Source organism: Anabrus simplex, chromosome 5 (genome assembly GCF_040414725.1).
Source record: "Anabrus simplex isolate iqAnaSimp1 chromosome 5, ASM4041472v1, whole genome shotgun sequence".
NCBI lineage: Eukaryota > Metazoa > Arthropoda > Insecta > Orthoptera > Tettigoniidae > Anabrus > Anabrus simplex.
In genome coordinates this window covers 262,327,443-262,343,922 of record NC_090269.1, presented here as the reverse complement: position 1 = coordinate 262,343,922, position 16,480 = coordinate 262,327,443, and the positions used below count along the sequence as shown (strand labels likewise).

Genomic DNA, 16,480 nt, shown 5'->3' with positions numbered 1-16,480 from the left:
TTTTCAAAAACTCGTTTAAGTGATCATTAGTTAATCGTAGTTTGAACATGTTCTCTATACAGTTCATTAAAAAAAATCACAAACGTCATAAATTTAGAACCACACTCTCTCTTTCTCCCTCACCACTTTTCTGTGGTCTGTATTAGTGTCGTGCAAAACACGCTCTATGCTCGGTTCATATTTGCCGAGTATGGCTATGACCGAATTTGCTTCTCACAGGCGAGGCGAGTTATATTTGCTCGAGCGTGCCCCTTAATACTCGCTCCTTCCCGTGCTATCTGAGTCACAGGTAGGAATGCTCGCTTCCCTCCGTCCTTGCTTAACCGTATTCTGCTCTTTGTCTCGCGTACCTTTATCCCTCGAAACATTACGCTTTTGCGTCAATGGTGGACTCATGACTGGGCACGAACCTGTCAATAATTAAACTCGTATTTTTATACTATGTTTCTACACAGTACTGAGAGGAATGGTTAATGGATTTCACGTGCTGCTACGTGTATTACTTCTGGCTAGCATACTTTATCGCTCTATATACGGGAACTAAATATACATCATCAATGCATAAACCTTATATTTCGCTACTAGCCATACCAAAGATAGTATGTATAAACTGTGCAAATTAATTGCATTATAACACAAAGTTAAATGTAAACCTCGTAATTAATGGAAAAAATCATCTCTGCTCAAAATTTGGAATGAGTTGCAAGATAATTACTTATTGTTACGATTATTATGAATTATTAACAAGTCATTGACTTGGTATGGGTCTAGATGATACCTTCGACTCGTAAAAAGCACTCCAGATTACTAAAGTTTCTTTCGCTGCTTGCTGGAATGCACAACGTACGTCTAGCAATTACTGACAGAATGGGCAGACCAACGAGCTAGAATAACATAGACAGGCGGAAGCGCTGCCTGGGTGAACCTAATAGAACGAACGTCCGCCATGTTTCCTGTTGTCACACAAGCAAGGGGGCATGGCCTTTAAATGACGAAAAGTGTAGAAAATGCGCATTTTAGAATCGCTGGGGGAGAATTAAAGTCCGTTGCCGAAAGCTTGAAGCATGAAAGCGAATACCGCCACTTCATCATATTGCGGCACGAGGCCAACATCACAATCAGCTGATTGTAGGGTAGTTCGAAATCATCGCACAGTGTCATACGAATAGGCCTCGAAATCGGAACAAGAGCGTTACCCTGCTTGGCTGTTGTGGTTAAGCGTAAATTAGAATACAAACGATGGACATAAATATTTATGACAGGAAACCTTAAAATCATAGGGACCTATAATAGGTTACAACCTCATTCTGTTAATATTTTTAAAATGATTGCATCCTCATGAGTACTGTGTTCCTTTCTTAATCTGTTTACCCTACCGGGTTGGTTTTTCCCACGGACTCAGCGACGGATCCCACCTCTACCACCTCAAGGACAGTGTTCTGGAGCGTGAGACATTGGGTCGGGGGATACAACTGCGAGGGAGGGCTGCACCTGTTATGCTGAACAGGGGCCTTGTGGGGGGGGAGAAGGAAGCGGCCGTGGCCTTAAGTTACAGGTAGGTACCATCCCGGCATTTGCCTGGAGGAGAAGTGGGAAACCACGGAAAATCACTTCGAGGATGGCTGAGGTGGGAGTCGAACCCACTTCTACTCAGTTGACCTCCCCAGGCTGATAGAATCCCGTTACAGCCCTCGTGCCCCTTTTCAAATTTCGTGGCGGAGCTGGGAATCGAACCCGGGCTTCCAGAGGTGGAAGCTGCTCACGCTAACCAGTGCACCACAGAGGCGGCCCATGAATACTTTACCACAATAATCGTTTAGTGTAATTATTTACTATAATATAGGGGGGATATCATGTTTCTCCCATTACCATATCATACTGGGATTACTAGCTTGAAAGTTGTCCATTATGAAGTGTGGCATAGTTTTAAAAACCAAGGCAACAGACATCTACAATAAAGGCTGTATACATTTCAAAAATAGCAGTAAAATGCTGTATTTATCATACTTGGTGTACGTTTGAACGAAATAAGTGATTTTTTGTGGTTACGTTTTCTTGGTGCTGGCCGTTCCATTTCCTTTATTTGTAAATGTGATTGAAAATTAAATAAGGCTGGAAATGTACAGAGCATAAGCAACTGAATTGAGTGGGATACCATTTATCTCTTTTCGCCCTCACAACGCATTGTTCAGTTAATTCCTTGTTCTTTAAACGAAATCTGAAACAAAATTCGACAAATAATTACCGTGGCTATCCGTACTTTCGCTAAGTAAACAATAAAATGGATTTAATTACAAACAGAAATTACAAAAGGGAATCTCGGCTATAATTCAGTAATACTTACTTAAAGTACGATATATCCTTGGTTTTATTACTCCGATTAGTACAACCATACGCTGAGCTTACGGCTGGCATTCTTGAAAGCGAGAATCTATCTTTTCACTTCTTAAAACTTAGGGAATTAAATTTGCATGCACGATCTCCCTGTCACCTCAACATATGCTCTCGCGCCAATTCGCTTTGTTTTGACAACCGTTATCAACTTGCTTCAAGCAGGGAGCGCTGATGTCAGGTATACAGCCCCTCTATGTTATTCTAGCTCGTTGGGGCAGACTGATTTCATGCTCCTTCCACCACCGCAGTAGGTCATCGTCATCTTCACTAGCATTCATATCGTAATACATCTCTACTCCGCCACCAGTAGCTCAGTCGTCGCTTATTCACTCACTGAATTGTTCTTTTTTTCGGAGGCTCTTATAGACTGGTCGATGCATGCACAGTGCAACATGAAGGATCTACAGAGAGACAAAACACCTTGTTTAGTTACCGGTACTTTATTTCTCATTTTAACTGAACAAGGTTAATCTGTTTACCCTATGCTGACTATGTTGAACAGGAACCTTGAGGGGGATAAGAAGTTTGGAAGGGATAGGCAAGGAAGAGGGAAGGAAACGGTCGTAGCCTTAAGTTAGCTACCATTCAGGCATTTGCCTGGAGGGGGAGTGGGAAACGGCGGATAACCACTTCGAGGATGGCTGAGGTGTGAATCGAACCCCCGCTACTCAGTTTAACTCTCGAGGCTAAGTGGACGCCGTTCCATGCTTCGTACCACTTTTCAAATTTCGTAGCCTCTTGGGTGACATCTAATCACACTAATCAATACACTACAGAGACGGGCGCAACTTATATTACGAATCTGATACACAGATCTGTTACACAGATGCGTCTGACTTCGTCTATTACGGGCTTCCTGTCATCTTCTTCTAACATTTTTCGGTGGCGAAGCGGAGGCCTAGTAATGTGGTTATTTTTAGTGCAGTTGAGACATGTACCTTTTCACTTAAGAGATGTCCGGCTCCATGGCTAAATAGTTAGTGTGCTTGCCTTTGGTCACAGTGGTCCAGGGTTCGATTCCCGGCAGGGTCAGGAATGTTAACCATAATTGGTTAATTCCCCTGTCACGGTGCCTGGGTGTATGTGTTGTCTTCATAATAAATTCATCCTTATCATGAAGCGTAGGTCACCTACGGGCGTCAAATCGAAAGACCTGCACCTGGCGAGCCGAAGTCCTCGGACACCTCCCGGCACTAAAAGCCATACAACATTTCATTTTCTATTTTACTTAAGAGCTTGTGAGCTCTGATCTTTATATTACGAATTTCCTGAATGTAATATCAAAGGTTCAACATAACATTGATGCAAAGACTGTATGCATATTACTTCAGGTACAAACTGCAGAAGTCAACCATTAATAAATACCTCATAGTCTGATTCACTGACTGAGCAGTGCTGGCGCAGCTTACGGAACCACAAGAGTATTGAGTAAACTGTTGGTGCTGTTTCATGTCCCAGGTCATTTGTGATTGGTTTAAGGAAAGCTACCATTTGTTCTGAAACCTCATAACTGAAGCCATCTAACTTATGGAAGGCCTTATGATTTTGCAACATACTGCTGATCAAACATAATGACAGCTTTTGAAAATCATAGACGACTGCCTTGTGCTGTTCACTGCATAAAATCATACTGTTTAAAAACAGACTGTAACATCGTATAGAGACTATTCCCCCGGGTAATTACTTCTTGGTGTATCGTTTTTTGAAGCTGGGCAGCATGACAGTTTTTTTTTTTTATCAAATACCACACCATAGCCTTTTCGGCGTTTATTGTGTTTGCACATACTGGAACATCTTCGATAAGAAATCTCATCTCATCAAATACGTGCGCATGTACTTTATTTATGCAGTGAACAGCATACGGCAGACGTCTATGATTTTCAAAAGCTTTCTGTATGTTTTAACCCTGATCCGTTACGAAAGGCATGTCTTTATAATTACACTGTGGAATATTTAACTCGTAAACTTCCTCAATTATACTTTCACTTGTTTTCTTTGTATCTGGAAATTTTGTAGTAAAAGTACATTACTGAACAGCTTCCACTCCCTGTCTATACGATGTATAGTCAGAGTCAGATAATGGATATGGTCAGTCCACACATCAAAAGTAGCCAAGCCATCATTTGTCGTGCATGGCAGAAATAATCAGAGACATTACTTCACTTCGCATTTCATGTGCCTTTGCCTGCACGTTTCTACTAATGGTGGAAGGATGGGGTAACATATCAACAATATCTACTTTGACCAAATTTAGCACCGATATTAATTAATATTAATAATGTTATTTGCTTTACGTCCCACTAACTACTTTTACGGTTTTCAGCAGTGGTGTACACTGAGGGCTACCATGGCTATCGGTGAAGCCTAAACCTCAATTATTGAGAACGATGGAAGTCCAAGGCACATTATAATCTGAGCATCTGACACATTGTTCCATTTTCAAAACTTGAAAGCAGTGAGAAAAAAAGTCGCACGTATTTCTGAAAGCTAAGCATCGGAGACTGATATCGCAGCCCTGACTCTCGTCCCTCTCCCCTCTGCTCATCCCATAGCGGCTTGCTGCTGTATATCGGATAGGAGCGGGGACCGGGGGGATAGGTGTGCTAGGCTTCGGTCCGTCAGATCGCCACTGCTATCAACCATGTGTTACTCATCGTATATTTTTCTTCATCTCGTACTTCTGACTTAATCATATAGATTACAGAGTACTGATATTTCACTCCTGTTTCCTTCTACATCCTTGTAGGAAGACACTGCAGGACTGCTGTTATAGGAGCGATATCGTTTTATTTTCATAGGTACAACTGCTAAAATGAAATGCAATCTTTTAGGTTCTCTTTTGTTGGTTGAAATCGAATCCGTGATCATAGGTCAGGCACCATCACGGATCTCCCGAGGAAGCTAATAAACCAGTGAACGATGGGTACAACCGCTATAAAATTCAGCATTTGTATTTAATAATAATAATAATAATAATAATAATAATAATAATAATAATAATAATAATAATAATAATAATAATAATGGTGCATGGCATCTGTGTAGGCTTGGTGGTGTCCTTATTAGGATAAAATGAATGGCAAAGACGTCATAAATACCCAGTCCCCAAACCAGAGGAATTAACTGTATGAGGTGGTTGATTCTGAAAATTGATCCGGTGCCATCGGACCAAAAGCAAGAATCTATCCATTTAGCCACAAAGCCGGACTTCAATTTGCTAAACCTTAGGCTACCATATCCACTGATCAGGGGTTGAGAACTGGCAGCAGCAGAGGCCAGGTCAGTAGCTTGTGAAGCAGATTTCACAGTGGTGGTGGTGGTGATTATTGTTTTAAGAGGAAGTACAACTAGGCAACCATCCTCTATATAACACTAATCAGAGGGAAAAATAGAAGGGATCCGACACTTCGAAAAATGAAGATATCGGTCAAAGAAAGCCAAGGGCCACGAAGGGCGTGAAAATGAAAGACTCCCTAGCCCTCGCAAACCTAATAGCGTCGGGGTCGGAAAAGAACAAGAGTTGACCAAAGGAGGTCGGATCGGATAGATGAAAGTGAGGAGCCTGGCACAAGTAAGTGGAAGCAATGCCAGGACTCAGCTAAGGGCCCCGTGGTCGCCAACCCATGCTCCAAAGTTCAGAGCCCCTGGGGCCCCTTTTAGTCGCCTCTTACGACAGGCAGGGGATACCGTGGGTGTTATTCTACCGCCCCCACCCACAGACGGTACAGATTTCACAACACAACAAGCTTCTCCGTTGGCTATTGGCTGCAGCTCAAAACGCTGAAGGCTTGACGTTCACTAAACCAACCATCGAAAAGGGGTAACCTAAGTCTAGAGGTAGCCCACATCTTGATCCCAGCACAATCAATCAATCAATCAATCGATCGATCAATCAATCAATCAATCAATCAATCAATCAATCAATCAATCAATCAATCAATCAATCAATCAATCAATCAATCAATCAATCAATCAATCAATCAATCAATCAATCAATCAGATTCCCCGCCTGATGATTTGCTAGCCTTTTCTTAAAGAATTACAAAGAATTTGGAAATTTATTGAACATCTCGCTTGGTAAATTATTCCAATCCATAACTCCTCTTCCTATAAACGAATATTTGCCCCGATTTCCTCTTGAATTCCAACTTCATCTTCATACTTCTTTCCTACTTTTAAAAACACCCACTGAAGCTTATTCGTCCACTTATATCATTCCACACGAATTCTTCACTGACAGCTCGAAACATACAACACAGTCGAGCATCTCGTCTATTAACTCCCAAATCTTCTCAGCCCAAAGTTTGTAACATTTTCGTAACACTACACCTTTGTTCGAAAACACCCAGAACAATTCGTGCTGCTTTCCTTTGAATTATTTCCAATTCTTGTATCAATTAGTCCTGGTGAGGATCCCATGCACTGGAACCATACTTTAGTTGGGGTCTTACCAGAGACTGATATGCCCTCTCCTCACATCCTTACTACAACCACTAAATACTCTCATAACCATGTGGAGAAATCTGTAATCTTTCTTGACAACCTCCTTAATATGATTTCCGCAATATACCTTGCCCTGTACTATTCGTTAGTTTCTAGTCAATCAGCAGTAACAACGTTAATATTACGGGAATTACGCCCAGAAGACCAGAGATGAATGCTAGTCCAGATATAATGCTTGCCATGTCAGTTATTTCTCTTCTACCCGATTTAAAGATTGTGGGAGCTTTAATATACTTTAACTTGCCTTGTGGATGGGGGCAGTAGAATAGCACCCACGATATCTCCTGTCTGTCTTAAGAGGCGACTAACTGGGGCTCCAGGGACTCTTAACTTGGGAGCGTGGATTGGCGACCACGGGGTCTTTAGCTGAGCCCTGGCATTGCTTGTGCCAGGCTCCTCACTTTCATCTGTTCTATCCGACCTCAGTTGATCAACTCTTGTTCATTTCAGACCCCGACGGTATTACGTCACGAGGCCTAGGGAGTCTTTCATTTTCATGCCCGTAGTGGACTTTGCTTTATTTGGCGGATACCTTCAATTTTCTAATTGTCGGATCCCCTCTACACCCCCTCCCCAGATTAGTGTTATCGGATGATGATTGCCCAGTTGTACGTCCTCTTAAAACAACATTCACCACCACCACCGCTGTGATAATAATGGTGCGGCACCACATTCTCTATGCGGTCCGTCCTTATGCGAAATAGCTCCTTTGGGAAGAGCTTCCGCATCCCTCTCCATCCGCATGGTCGTTTGCAAGACTACTTTTTATTTATTTCTTCTCTCTCGACCGCGCGTCAAAATTTCTTTTTTATTTTATAACCTTCGCCATTTTCCACCTTGAAAGCCTTGCAGGTGGCCATGTGCCGGGGGTGACAGTGGCTCTTGAGCGGCAGTGGTCTAGCGTCAGGGATGTCTTGGTATGACCGCGACAGGGTAACCAGTGCCGAAAGGAGATATGGGATTGCCTGGTGGGTTTAGGGAGGTTTCTCATAACTTCTCCTTTACGGAGGGGTGGAAGTAGCTGGCAGAAGACTAGCCTTTGCACCTCAAGTTATTCTGTACTCTTGTACTAGGCTATGTTCCTGCGTTAGTACTCGCTTGTCGGTCATTTGTCCAAACAGGTAGGTCACCACGGGCTGTGAGGCGGGGCGGAGCCTCACGGCACCCCCCCCCCCCCCACCAAAAGACACACACTAACACAGCTCTAGTCTCTTTATCTACGGAGGGGTGGAAGTAGCTGGCAGAAGACTAGCCTTTGCACCTCAAGTTATTCTGTACTCTTGTACTAGGCTATGTTCCTGCGTTAGTACTCGCTTGTCGGTCATTTGTCCAAACAGGTAGGTCACCACGGGCTGTGAGGCGGGGCGGAGCCTCACGCCCCCCCCCCCCCACCAAAAGACACACACTAACACAGCTCTAGTCTCTTTATCTCACCTAGAAAAAGGCAAAATTTGTCGAGCTGGGCTGAGCGATGACCGACCGACCGACCAGGCCTCCAGTGATTTCCATCTCTTCGGATCGTTGATGAAGCACGAGGATGAGCGTCATGACGTGGCTTCAGAAACTGGAAGCAGATTTCTGTCTTGCCAACATCGATGTCTTTATGTAGGGGAATAAGAGCTTGGATAAGAATAGTATGTTAAATAGCAATGTGTACTACCCTGTATTATTTAATTTTCTTGTAAAATAAAGTTTCTCCGTGCAAAATCTTGTTTCCTTATTTTGTTAAAGGTACATTGTACTTAAAACAGATGGTGCCCGTCATCGTTGAAGGGTCTACCTTACAAAGGCTGCACCACTCTTAGTAATAAGCCATACAAAATACACCCTGGGGTGTACAAAATTCCCTGTACTTGCGGCAAGGTATACATTAGCCAAACATTCCAGTTCCATTGGCACCAACGTAATATCCGTCTCAACCAGCCAGACAAATCATCAAAAGCTGAGCACGCCCTATCAACGGGTCATGATATGGCGTTCCAAGATGTTCGACTACTACTAACGTGTTTTCAGTCCTTCCTTGAAGGAGGAGGTGAGCCTCTTAGGCGTTCACGCCTTCTCTCAGACCAGGAGATGCTTGGAGAAAGTGAGGGGGTAGGCGTTCGTTGCCTATACTAGGAACTGTCTCGGTATTCAACTTAGTGCAGGAGAATGGAAAACTACGGAATAAAACATTCAAGACAGCCGAAGGTCGGGACCAGCCCCTCTCCGTCTCCCGAATTCATAGGCGTAGAGCCGTGGCCATCCCTCCTCTGCTCAGTTGGCCGGTCGGAGTGCAAAGCTGTCGGACCACGAAACAGCCGTGGTCACTTCTGGGCCCGGACTCACACTGCATCCGCCGACCCGAGCTCTTACCCACACTAAACACTATAGGTCTGGGATTATACGGGAAGCTGTGGAAATGTCCTTTCACTATTATTAATTCTTCCCGATTTTTTCCAAATTCGTATTCTCATCACGAAAGCATTCTTAAGTTCAAGTGATTCAAACCTTTATTCATTTTTAGAGAAGTCTTGCTCGTGAACAGACGAGATTATCATTTGAGGACGCAGAGCAAAGTTATCTGTAAAAAAAGACCAAAAGCGTATTATCATATCTACAAACAAACTATTATTATCTATGTAATGTCATCATCATTCATTATACAAAATTTGAATCACCAGTATACTGTATTTCAAGGAAAGTGTGTCGGTAGATGCAGAGTGGGTCTCGACCCTCAAGTGTCCACGGCTGGTCCGTGGACTAACAGCTCTGCACTCTGACCGGCCAACCGAGCAGAGGAAGGGTGGCCACGGCTCTCCCGTGGCTCCACGCCTCTGCATTCGGGAGGCGGGAGAGGGCTGGACCTCACGGTTGGCCGCAACCTTCGGCTGTCCTGAAAGTGGTTTCCGTGGTTTTCCATTCTCCTGCACTAAGGCGAATGCCGGGACAGTTCCTATTATAGGCCACGGCCGCCACCTGCGTCACCTTCTCCGAGCATCTCCATCACCGTCACAAATCTACCGGCCTTAGAGACGGCGTCACCGTCTAAGAGGCCCGCCTCCCCCTTCTGGGGAGGAATGAAAGCATTTTAGTAGTAGTAGTAGTAGTAGTAGTAGTAGTAGAGGAAAGTGTGTGTTTGGTGATTATTTATGCTAATGCCTGTATTTCATGTACATCATCCTTTAATTGGTCAGTTTCATTTGTAAATAGTCTAAAGGAATGCAGTTTATCAAGTTTCTATTGACTCAAGAAGCGCAACTGAGCCACCATCCTAAGCGAAATATGAAAAATTCCAACAATGCTTAGAATGAATGCATTGTCCACAGAAATACAAGCACTATAAAGGGCTTGAAAATGAAACTTCTAAACTCCCAGAGAATTTCGTCTTCTACAGTTAGATGGCTCTAACATCGATATGCTAGCTCACTCTCACGCACTAAAAACAAACCTAGAACTTTGGAAATTTCATTTTTGTTATTAGCAAACATTTTCTGAAGATTGTTTGTCTGGTTCCTCCTCTACTCTAATCTAACTATCAGATGCTTGTAAATATGTTCTCTAGCCAATCAAAACCGTGGTTGTAAACAGAAATCCAGCCTATCAGTAGAGTGTGGTTCAATTTAATCAGGAAGCTTCTCTTTACGGAACTACATAAGCAAGGCATTTTAGGACCGTCTTTTCTGGGAGTATGATTTGACCGAGGCCTAGGAGCGGCCTGCTTGAAGAATATCCAGCGATACAAGGTAATGGCAGAATTTTCCTAAACATATGATAGCGCCTGCGGGTAGTTTCAAGGGAAGGTTTTAGCCGTTTTATTTTAATGTAATTTTGTAAACTGGTGGTTTAAATGTAGGATATTCGGTGAATTCTGAGGACTCTCTTTCTATTCCATACCGGGAAATATATAATGTAAGGGAAGGAAGAGCTGTGACCCTCCGCCGTCTCCCAATCAACCATCCAATTGGATGACTAAAGTTTTCAAACTCTAAATTTTGTAAATCTCGTCTCGACATTAAAGGTTCCTCCTTCAGTCACCCTCTTGTAGTATGGGATTAACCTCTGTATCTTTGGGCCGTAAGCCCACTTAGGTTTTTAGTAATTTCTATAAGGAGTGTTGGAGTTTCTCCTCCTTGCTTTTTGTTAATGGCCGGTTATGTGCAATGTTTTCTATTTTAGCCTTAAGGCCATATAGTATTGGTAATTGTAATTATGCCCCTGTTTATCCTGTATTATCAATAACTTTTCTTCGTTGCAGCTCAACACGCTCAAAAGGCTTGGCATTCACTAAACCAACCATCGCAAAGGGGTAACATAAGTCTTTTTTTCTTGCTATTGGCTTTACGTCGCATCGACACAGATAGGTTTTATGGCGACGATGGGACAGGAAAGGGCTAGGACTGTGAAGGAAGCGGCTGTGGCCATAATTGAGGTACAGCCCCAGCATTTTCCTGGTGTGAAAATGGGAAACCACGGAAAACCATCTTCAGGGCTGCCGACAGTGGGGTTCGAACCCACTACCTCCCTAATACTGGATACTGGCCGCACTTAAGCGACTGCAGCTATCGAGCTTGGTATCATAAGTCTAGTGGTAGCCCATGTCTTGGACTCAGCATACGCCACTGGTTTAGAGACGCCGAGGTGAAGGAATTTAGTTCAGCGGGAGTTCTTTTACGTGCCAGCAAATCTACCGACACGAAGCTGACGAATCTGAGCACCTTCAAATACCACCGGACTGAGCCAGGATTGAACCTGCCAAGTTTGGGTCAGAAGGCCAGAGCCTCAACCGTCTGAGCCACTCAGCCCGGCCCGATATTAATTAGTTTTTGCCCTAATTCTTTAAAGCCTTCTGCGGGAACAGTGTTAAACGGTCGAAAATCTTTGACATACGTGAAAACATTCGCGATAGTTGTGGTTTGCTTTGTGTTGCCGTGCAATACTTGGCGAGAAGAACAAGCATTAAATTGGCAAACGTGTTTTCTTTAATGAGTTGTACCAAATTTATATGTTAACAGTGCATTGCGCGAGTCATAGGAAACATACCCTGTCTGCTGGTTGTCTGCAGTGACCACAAGCAGGAATTTCTTTCAAACATCAGAACTGAGCCCACATCTTTTAATTAGTTTATATTCACTGCTTTGAATTTTAGCAATAACGCTGTCCGTCAATTCATGGGGCATGGTGAACTTCAGCTCAAAACTAATTGTTAATTCAACCATTCCATCATCCATTTATGCCTCTGAATTCCTGGGTTTTGCTTTATGTAAACCAGGTCTTACTCATATCTGGATTATCTACATTGCTTACAACGTCAGTAAAGGGAGCAATGTCATCCTCGCTAGTCGGCAAACTTCGCTTCGAACATGCCCTCTCGAACGAATTGCAGCAAACTCGGGTATTTTAGCTTACATGCTCCACTCATGCGTGATGGTGGTTGCATATGCAGCAAGGCACATGTTGCTTCGTCTTGGTTACCCGTCTCAAGTTCGAACAATGCACGCCACTAGTCTGTATCGTACATGCTGACTTGGCCTATTTTTACAGCCAGATGTCCTTCCTGACACCAACTCTATGTGTATGGATGGATTTCACTATCACATATTTCTGAAGTGGTTGGTAGTGAGGTGCGTTGTGTGTAAATTAAGAAGTTCCCGGGTGGAGGAATTAACCAGACGCAGCCAAATCCACAGCTAAGCAGGGAATCGAACCAGGGACCCTCTTTTCTTTAATCATTCAGGTAAAGAGCCGAATTACTACAGTACTAATAGCTAAAAATAACAACGCAAAATAATGTACGCCAGATTTTTACCTTTAATTCATTATTAAAACAGTACACTGACTAACATTTCAGTTTTTATCCCTTGTTTTATTACATCGGAAGGCGCAGCTCCGCGGTATGGATTCGGAGCGGGGTCCATCAATTTGTAACAAGTTATAGTCAAACTGAAGGAAATATCATTAACTACGAGGATTACTCACCTCACTGGTATACCTACTCGAGTTACGTCATTGTGAATTGTGTTAAGGGACAAGACTATTAGCCCTTCGTACAATCAAACGAAGGAGGAAGAAGAGATCCGAAACCTCGAAAGAAGACGGTGACGGTAAAGAAAGGGAAGGATCATGAAAGGCTAAGGAGATTCCCCGGGCGTTGAGATCTAAAATGAACAAGACTTAACTGCGGGGGTTTTCAGTAAGAAATATGACAAGATAATGGTACGCCTAATTAAGTATCACTAATTCTAAACTCAGGCGAAGACTATGTAATTGTTACACATGTCACATGAGCTTTAAGCACCTGAGGTAAGTGTTTCACACTGCTTTCGTGCAAGTGTGAGCAGACTTTCCATTTTATCTTTTCTCTCCACTCTCTCTTCTTAACTATCACTCTTCAAATTCTGATAGGCCTAATTATATTGATGTTAAAGACTGAAGCGCCTTTTCATTCTACGCAAAATTATTTATTATATCCTTCTAACATGACAGCAGTGAGGTCGATACGATTAGTTATGATATGATGTTTGTTTTCTCTTGAAGAGAGAACACAGAATGTTACCGCCTTCTGCATAAAAATCAGTAACATATTAGTTTGCATTGTTTATGAGCCCTTCTCATTGCACTGGGAGTTTTACGATTCCACGCCAGAAGAAATCAAGTGGTTTTGAACTGGAAGAACCCATCAAGCTCACGTCGAAGAACAGCTTTGTTTTCAAAGGAGATTTCCAAGGACATATGTTCGATCGAAAGCAGAAAAGATGTCAATACGTGAAGCAAGATCAGGAGAATAGAATGGATCTACAATAACCTCTTGTATAACGGGTATAATGTTACTATTACTCAGACGAGTACTGGTCAAAATGTATCATATTTGCAAATTCTCGAGTTGACTGACGAGGATAGTTATGAATTAAAACGGCCCCTCCGAAAACAGTAAAAACAATAGTGGCACGAACATTATTATTATTATTATTATTATTATTATTATTATTATTATTATTATTATTAATTAAAACGTTTAAACAGTCTTCAAGAAATTCGGCTTGTCTTCCTGAACGTAGAGAATCATTGAAGAAAAAATTATCCTCTTGCATATGAGAAACTTTTTTACCGTAATGATTTTTTGTTACAATTGGCTTAACGTCGCACGGATACGTATACTGTAGGTCTTATGGCTATGATAGGACAAGAAAGGGCTAGGAGTAGGAAGGAAGCGGCCGTGGCCTGAATTAAGGTACAGCCTGATGTGAAAATGGGAAACCGCGGAAAACCATCTTCAGGGCTGCCGACAGTGAGGCTCGAACCCTCTATCTCCCGGATGCAGGCTCAGGGCTGCGCGTCCCTAACCGTTGTAACGGCCAACTCGCCAGTTCGTACCGTTTTTAGCGTCTCGGCATAAACATGAATGCTTCTAGAGGCCTTTGATTTCCTAGTTCCTCGATTAAATTGAAAAGGATATGATAGAAATGTTCTTTTTTCTACTTCACATTCCGTAGCTTTCTTAAACATTCAAAAATTCAAGACAAATTCACAAACAAAGCACTGACATTTCTGTGACACGAACTAATACCTTACAGGTGTGTTATAATGCCATATAAAACGAAAAGGCTTCAAAATTGAACCCATCAGAGATCTACTCAGATTAACAAAGTGATCCACCAGCACATGGAAAAAGTTGGTTTTTGTTTGTTTGTTTGTTTGTTTGCTAGGGGTTTAACGTCGTATTAACTCTTTCAGGTTTTCGGTGAGGATGGGATAGGATAGGGTAAGGATTAGGAAGGAAGCGGCCGTGGCCACAATTAGGGAACAATCCCAGCATTTGTCTGTTGTGAAAATGGAAAACCACATAAAACCATTTTCAGAGCTTCCTGTGGAGGGGTTCGAACCCATCATCTTCCGAATGCAAGCTAACGACTGCACGATCCGAACTGCGCAGTCAACTCGCACGGTACAAGGGGAAAAAATCTGAAATTACAAATATAGTAAGCCAAAAGTGTACGAATATTAAAATATACCTCGAGACCTCCTAAGTTAAGCAACATCGGGCGCGGTCATTGCCTGGGCAGGAGACCATGTGCTGTTGGCTGCTAGAAGAGCAGAGATCAACTGACCATCCGAACACAAGCAATAGTCCGTGAAATCTCGCTTAGCTGAGGGAACTGACTAAGACGCCAACGAGCAGGGTTGATAAGCTAACTGAAGAATATTTTCCTCCCTCAAAACCAATCTGGGAAATAGAGATACGAAATAAATTGCGAACATACAACAGACAATGGAATACTCACCCGGTCTTTCCTGGATCCTCACCGCTGTGTCGTTTGGTGTGTATGGTGCCCTTTTCGACTCCCAGATCACTACGGTTAGCGGCATCAGCCTGTCCTGCCACCCCGCCAGGTCCATCAGAATGGGAAGACGCCTTCCTCATGCTGGTGAGGCGGTAAAAGGGCGGCGTTTCCGTCCGCTCAATGAGGCAATTGAGCGTCTCCACGGTTTGTAGCTCAGTCATCATCTCGTCCAGCAGGCGGTCAGGCCGCGCTCGGGCCAAATACAGTACAACACGTTTAGCCTAAAGAATATTATTCAAGGTGAATAATATTGTCATATACTTGTCAAACTCACCATTATGTCACAAGAAAATAAATCTGCAAACAGGGAACATCCATATAAAGTTGCAAAACATATGAAAATTGCAGCAGCTTGTATAAAGTAGATATGAATGTCAACATCGATACCAGCTAGCTGTTGTGTGCCATTCGTTGATGGGTTAGTTTTTTAATTTTACCAATAATGCCACCTATTTGAGGCGATTGGCAACAGAAAGGACAAAGCACACCTAGTCACTTAGTGTAATGTTATTAGTGACAGGCAATATACACTGAGTGGACAAACGTCATGGGAAGACACTGAATGTGATGTTAATAACGAGCTGCTCCACAGCGAGCCCTCAAAACGGCAGCAATACGGCGAGGCATCGAGGTGTTGGAAGCGTTCTGGAGGGATCTGGACCCACAATTGGTCTTGTGTCGTTGGTGCGGAGTTCATGGAGCGTACACCAGTATCGACAGCATTCCATAAATGCTCGACTGGATTAAGATCAGGGGATCTGGAGGGCCAATCCATGGTCGTAACTTCACTGGGGTGCTCCTCCAACCACCTACGTGCCACCACAGAGCGGTGACATGGTGCACTGTCCTGTTGAAACATGGTACTTCCATCGGGGTACTCTAGGGCCAGAAAGGGATGCAGGTGGTCTGAAGGAATGTCCACCTGTCAGCGCTCCTTGCAGCCGGACAATGGGGCCTAATTCCGACCATGAGAACGGCGCCCAGACCAGAACTGAGCCACTCCCCGCCTGGATACAACCTTGTTGACACGCAGGAACCATAGTTTCATGGAGCTTACGCCACACTCTCACGCTCCCATCAGCTCGATACAACTGGAACCGGGATTTATCGGTCCATACCACACGCCGCCACTGTTCCATGGTTCATGGCCGATGTTCGCGGGCCCATGCACGTCGTTGAGCTCTGTGTCGAGGTGTCAGCAAAGGGACACGAGTTGGTCGTCGACTGGTGAAGCCTATGCGGTGCAGTTGTATCCACAGTCC

General features: G+C 43.5%; 1 protein-coding gene across 2 annotated transcripts in view; it reads right to left on the bottom strand.

Annotated features, from left to right (window-relative positions):
- The window catches only part of fry (Protein furry), a 1,574,680-nt gene that overhangs the window by 184,002 nt on the left and 1,374,198 nt on the right, over positions 1-16,480 (bottom strand). For both annotated transcript variants that reach the window (XR_011018272.1, XM_068227610.1), the window contains exon 29: positions 15,159-15,439. Coding sequence is in view for 1 of the 2 variants with exons in the window: in XM_068227610.1 (XP_068083711.1) it covers positions 15,159-15,439 (281 nt within the window). In the remaining variant the exon portion in view is untranslated. The remainder of the gene's footprint in view (positions 1-15,158; positions 15,440-16,480) is intronic.